Raw genomic sequence first — 6,181 nt, 5'->3', positions numbered from 1 at the left:
TAATTAAACCTTTAACTGGACAAACATTCTTTTGATCAAACCCCTACTAATCAAACCTTTAACTGGACAAACATTCTTTTGATCAAACTCCTACTAATCAAACCTTTAACTGGACAAACATTCTTTTGATCAAATTCCTACTAATCAAACCTCTTACTTATCAAACTATTTACTAACCAGACCTATTGATTAAACTGTTAACTAATCAAACCATCTATTGATCAAACCTTATACAAGCTATTTAATGGCTGAACTTTATATTGATCAAACTTCCAGTGATCAAACATTTTATTGGTCAAACCTCTTACTGACCAAATCTCTGACTAATCAAACCTGTTATTGATCAAACTTTCTTCTGAGCAAACCTTTTAAAATCATTTATGGATCAAATTTCAATTGATCACATTATTAACTTATCAAGCCACCTAAAGACCAAATTATTTACTGATCAAACCTTCCACTAGTCTTAATTTGTATGCTGAGTTGGAGATTATAAACTATACTAACAGACATTTCAATCCCAATAATATGACATAATATGAAAGCCATAAAATTACAACATTAAGTAAAGATCAAGACCTCTGTCAATCTCAGTGTTAAGAAAAAAACCCAGTAAAAATATTTTTTACTGAAATGATCAAAAAAGCTTCTGATAATAATATTAAAACTATGTAGAAAATATGGTTTTTAAAACATATAAAATGGCATGAATCCAAAAAATAAAAAAAGGCCATATTTAACTGCATGTTGGTGTTGAGCAAATCAGTGATAAGAGCATGAACATAATAATATGTTTAAAATGCTGCACAGATACTCTAAATCAATAAAACCATTATAAATCACAAAACAATTTTTTTTACATGCCACTTTAGGTGATAATCTTTTTGCCAGATTCAAACTGAGAATATAGTAAAAACTTTTTACTTTAAGCAATTGAACCTAGTATTTTATTTTTTAATGTGAAATCTGTGTCACTTCATATACAAATGTAATAAGGTAGACCATCTAGTCTGATGGCTGTTTTTTTCATTGTTTCTGATTTACAAACATTTGCAGGACTTTCAGCTAGTGACCTTGAGAACTTATGGAAAGATGGGTCAGTGAGTGAAAAAGAGGGATCATTAAAAACTAGGGTAAATGAAGTGAGCCACATCACATCTACATCACTTTCTGCTAGCCAAGAATCAATGTTGCCTACTCACATTCCAAATCACTTGTTGACCAGGAAACATGATCAATGTAAGTTATCAAATTCTACCAGAACTGGAGTTACATACCAAATAAATTCTGTTTGTTCATCAAAGGAAAATGGTAGCTGGTACCATGATCATCAGGTTCATCCACTGTTTGGTAATGGTGTTTGCAACTGGCCTGGATGTGAAGCAGTCTGTGAAGGTTTCCAAGCATTTATTCAGTAAGTTAGGCACCATATCTTTTAACTTATGTGTCCTAATAGTTTCTTCTAGTTGAACAACAATAGGAATATTTCAGTAAGCATAGATTCAATGATTTTTTAACTGCCATAGGAAGGTTTTAGTAAGCAAGCATTTTGGTTAGGTCTTTGGTCTGCTAGTAGCCCTCATTGCTGTGATTGTCAGAACAGGAAAATTTTAGTGAGTAAGCTATTTGTTAGGTCTTTGGTATGCTAGTAGCCTTCATTGCTATGATTGTCAGAACAGAAAAATTTTAGTGAGTAAGCTATTTGTTAGGTCTTTGGTATGCTAGTAGACCTCATTGTTGTGATTGCCAGGACAGGAAAATTTTAGTGAGTAAGCCTTTTGGTTAAGTGTAAAGTTTCATAGTAACTCTTACTGTAACTGTCACAAGAAATTCTAAGTAAGTATGCCTTTTTAAGTCTAAGTCTTTGTAGGACATAAATTAAGAAATAATTAAAACACATTTTATTCACAGTCCATTTAGTGAATTAAGAATGCTTATAAACAATTATTTTATGACTGTGTTTTATTCTGGTATGTAGTAACCACTATCTATTTAATGTAGACATCTGAACAAGGAGCACTACCTTGATGATAGGAGCACAGCTCAGGCTAGAGTACAGATGCAAGTGGTTTCTCAGCTAGAAACTCAATTAACAAAAGAGAGAGGCAGACTTCAAGCCATGATGACACACCTCCACACAAGAACTACAGCAAATTTACCTTCCCCTGATTCTTCAACTCAGGACATGGTGAGTAACAACATGATGTGACATCACCACACAAGAACTACAGAAATTTTACCTTCCCCTGATTCTTCAATTCAGGACATGGTGAGTAACAACATGATGAAACGCCTCCGTACAAGAACTACAGCAAATTTACATGGTGAGTAACAACATGATGAAACACCTCCACACAAGAACTACAGCAAATTTACCTTCCTCTGATTCTTTAACTCAGAACATGGTGAGTAACAACATGATGAAACACCTCCATACAAGAACTACAGCAAATTTACATGGTGAGTAACAACATGATGAAACACCTCCACACAAGAACTACAGCAAATTTACCTTCCCCTGATTCTTCAACTCAGGACATGGTGAGTAACAACATGATGAAACACCTCCATACAAGAACTGCAGAAAATTTACCTTCCCCTGATTCTTCAACTCAGGACATGGTGAGTAACAACATGATGAAACACCTCCATACAAGAACTATGGAAGATTTAAGTTCCCCTGATCCTTGAACTCAGGAAATACTAATAAAAAACTTGATTTATACAATATTTTAATTTAATGAATCTCCAACAGCTCACAGCAGGTGATATACTACACCAGTCTCACATAGAATATTATTTAGTATCATGATTTACAGATATCATATTCAAGTTTCTGTAAATTTCTAAAAGTATTGTATAACACCATTTTCTATATACTTCTCTGAGTATGGTATAGCAATTCCTATATACTTCTTTAAATGTGGTATGATACACCAAATCTTACATACTTCTTTAAGTATGGTATAATATCCAACTCTAATTTGTTGTTTTTTATATCAGTTATTTGCTTTATTCTATTCAACCTCAGAAACAGATTTAATACTATCCATACTTGATTATTTAGTTGAAGGAAATTTTAGTTTTACCATTTTAATTTCAATTTTGATAAGTATATACAAAGCAGTTTATAACAAATATGTTTAGAATAATGTTCATTTATTTCATTGTTATAGATTTCATTAATTTATACGTTTGTTTCATAATCTTTATAAAGTAATTGTAATATCCCCTTTCTTTAGTCTCTCTTTCTATATATTATTTGTAGTGAATTCAAACTGGTACCATTCTGTTTTAGCTCATGCCTCCAGTCTCCAAACCAGCACCAACATCACTGCAACAACTATCCCTGCCAATAACATCAATATCTTCTTCTCTGGGTCACTTACCTCCTCTCATGAAACCAGCACTATCATCTCCACCATCTGCATCAGTGTCTTCTACTGATTCACTCACAGTTACCTTGCCAACAATGACCAACTCAACATCATTGATGACATGTCCACCGAGACTAATTCCAGCAAATCCCCAATCTTTGCATCCTCCTGCCTATAATGATGTTGCTTCAGTTTATTGGAGACTTAATGAAAAAGGATGTACTTCTATGTCAGGTAAAACCTTTCTTTTGTTCAGGATGTTCTTCTAAAGAATATATCTTTTATTTTCAAGTAATGAAATGTTCAAAAATATCTTTCTTGATTAGTATGTACTGTCAATAATGTAATAAAAATTACAAAAAATATCTTCTCTGTAAGGCTACCTTATCTTTCATCTTAAAGTACAACTGTCTTAGATGGAATATATCCAGAAAACGAGTTGGTTAGCTGTTTATCCACTAGGAACTAACAAATGATACTGGACTATTCTGGTGATGAACTTGGGTTTTATTCATACTATTTTACTTCAGTTTAAACTATTGTTCCCAGGTAAACAACAAAGAAGGTCTTAGTTCTGATTGCTATCAAATCCTATGTGGTGAAGAATGCTAATGGGGGACTTTTTACATCTCTCTTCAACAAACTGTTATTTGCTTCTGATGTCTGATGACAGAACCATGGTTAGTGATAAAACTCAAAATAAAAAAATCTGCTATTAAATGGGAAAAATGATGTAACTCAGTCTGTATGTTGTTACTTATAATTTTTTTAACTTTTTTATTGACAGGTTTGGAGGCTCCTTTAGCTGACCCTTCAATAAGAAAACGAATGTCTGAAAAATCCAAACTAGACATTAATGAAGGTAAAATATGGTTAGCAACAAATCTATTAATATTGTTCTCTTCTTTTAGTAACACTACATACCAAGGTTTAAATTAATTCATTATAAAATATAGTAACTTATTCCTTACAGAGAAGACTAAACTTTTTATTAGAAGCAAAATAAAATGCCATAAATTTCAATTAATGAAAGAAACAAGTGTTTTTCAATATTCATAATAACTGGGATGTCAGTCTTATTATTTTTTTAATTAATTTTACAGAAAAGAGAGAGAGATGTAATTACCCTGAAGAGGGCAGCCTCAGTTATCCAGCTTATTATGTGTGTAGTAAATATATTAAAGGTTTGAACAAATTAATTGATAATAATGATTATAAACTCATATTAACATATGAAAAAATGAAAGACATCTCCAAAAAATCCAGACTTTTGAGTTCATAGGTCAAATGGTAAAATTTAATACTTTGATCATTCAACAACAAATATTCTTAAGAATATATACAGCAGCTTATGAAAGAGTAGGCCCGGCATGCCTAGGTGGTTAGGGAGCTCGACTTGCAATGTGCGGGTTTGAATCCTCGTTCCACCAAACATGCTCGCCCTTTCAGCCATGGGGGCATTATAATGTGATGGTCAATCCCACTATTCGTTGGTAAAAGAGTAGCCCAAGAGTTGGTGGTGGGCATGGTGATGACTAGCTGCCTTCCCTCTAGTCTTACATTGCTAAATTAGGGATGGTATAGCGTAGATAGCCCTCGTGTAGCTTTGCGCGAAATTCAAAAAATAACAAAAAAAATTGAAAGAGTAATTTAGTATGCTTCAGTACTTAGAATCTGAGCTGCTGACAAAGGTTGTTCTTCAAAACTTTCTAACATCTTTAAGAATCAGATGTGTTTATTTATGGATGAAAATATTCGGTTACATAAAGCTTATCGCTCACTTTTCAGAACTTCGAACGAATAGAGAATTTTACAGGAATGCAGATTTTAGACCTCCATTTACATACGCTGCTTTGATCAGACAGGTAGGCAAACTATTAACCAGTTACTAAAGTCTCAAGACTTCTGTAACATATTGAAACTTATATAAATATATTTTCTCTTCTCTCCATTTATATATGCTGTTTCTGCATTATATTTCCCATGTTTCACTACAACTATATAAAAGTAAAATGAATCAGTTGGTAATTATTTTAGCCCATTCCAAACAATTTTATCTATGTTGAAACACTAAATATGTGTGTACTATTACAATATTTCCAGAATGTGATTTGGAAAACATGAATGTTGTTTGAAGACCAGTTCCATAGGAACTCTTATCACTTACGTTTTAATGATGGAAATGTTAAAAGATAACAACAATCACTGTAATAGTAGTGATAATAACTATGAAGTTGACCATTTATAACCTTCTTTTCTTGGTAGGCTATTATAGAATCCCCCGAGAAACAGCTGACTCTGAATGGAATTTACTGCTGGTTTCAAAACACATTCTGTTACTTTCGGAGAAATGCACCCACATGGAAGGTAGGGTTATATCATTGAATGTGGTAACATACGTGTCTGGGGGTTTAATGTGGTAGTCTCCATCATGTGTGTCTTTGTGGAGATTTAGTGTTGAATGTGGTAGAGTATAAGAGATAAAATTAAAGAAAAGCATCAAAAGTTAAGAAATTTAAATTGATTGGTATGACAGGAGACTTAGAAGATTTAGAAAGTTAGTGAAACAGAAATTAGGACATCAAAAAGGATGTTTGAGAAAAGGTTGGCTGAAAATGTAAAAAATTAACAGTAAGGATTTCTTTAAGTAGATTAAGGGTAAACAAAATGTTAGGATGGTGTAGAACCCTTGAGGGATGATAAAGGAAGGCTAGTATCTGATGATTATGAGATGGCTGGGTTATTAAATTTTGATTTTTCTTCAGTTTTTACTAACTAAGATTTAAGCAGTATTCTACATCTTG

The 6,181-nt window shown here is 32.7% G+C and overlaps 1 protein-coding gene across 1 annotated transcript in view; it reads left to right on the top strand.

Annotated features, from left to right (window-relative positions):
• The first annotated feature begins 1,013 nt into the window (after positions 1–1,013).
• The window catches only part of LOC106476846 (forkhead box protein P2-like), an 11,771-nt gene continuing 6,603 nt past the window's right edge, over positions 1,014–6,181 (top strand). Inside the window, exons 1-6 of the mRNA XM_013937465.2 lie at positions 1,014–1,414; positions 2,002–2,188; positions 3,299–3,611; positions 4,165–4,239; positions 5,166–5,242; positions 5,643–5,744. Coding sequence (XP_013792919.1) covers positions 1,014–1,414; positions 2,002–2,188; positions 3,299–3,611; positions 4,165–4,239; positions 5,166–5,242; positions 5,643–5,744 — 1,155 coding nt within the window. The remainder of the gene's footprint in view (positions 1,415–2,001; positions 2,189–3,298; positions 3,612–4,164; positions 4,240–5,165; positions 5,243–5,642; positions 5,745–6,181) is intronic.

This window comes from Limulus polyphemus, unplaced genomic scaffold (genome assembly GCF_000517525.1).
Source record: "Limulus polyphemus unplaced genomic scaffold, Limulus_polyphemus-2.1.2 Scaffold11806, whole genome shotgun sequence".
NCBI lineage: Eukaryota > Metazoa > Arthropoda > Merostomata > Xiphosura > Limulidae > Limulus > Limulus polyphemus.
Note: the sequence above shows the minus strand (reverse complement) of the source record. Positions and strands in the feature narration are given on the sequence as shown.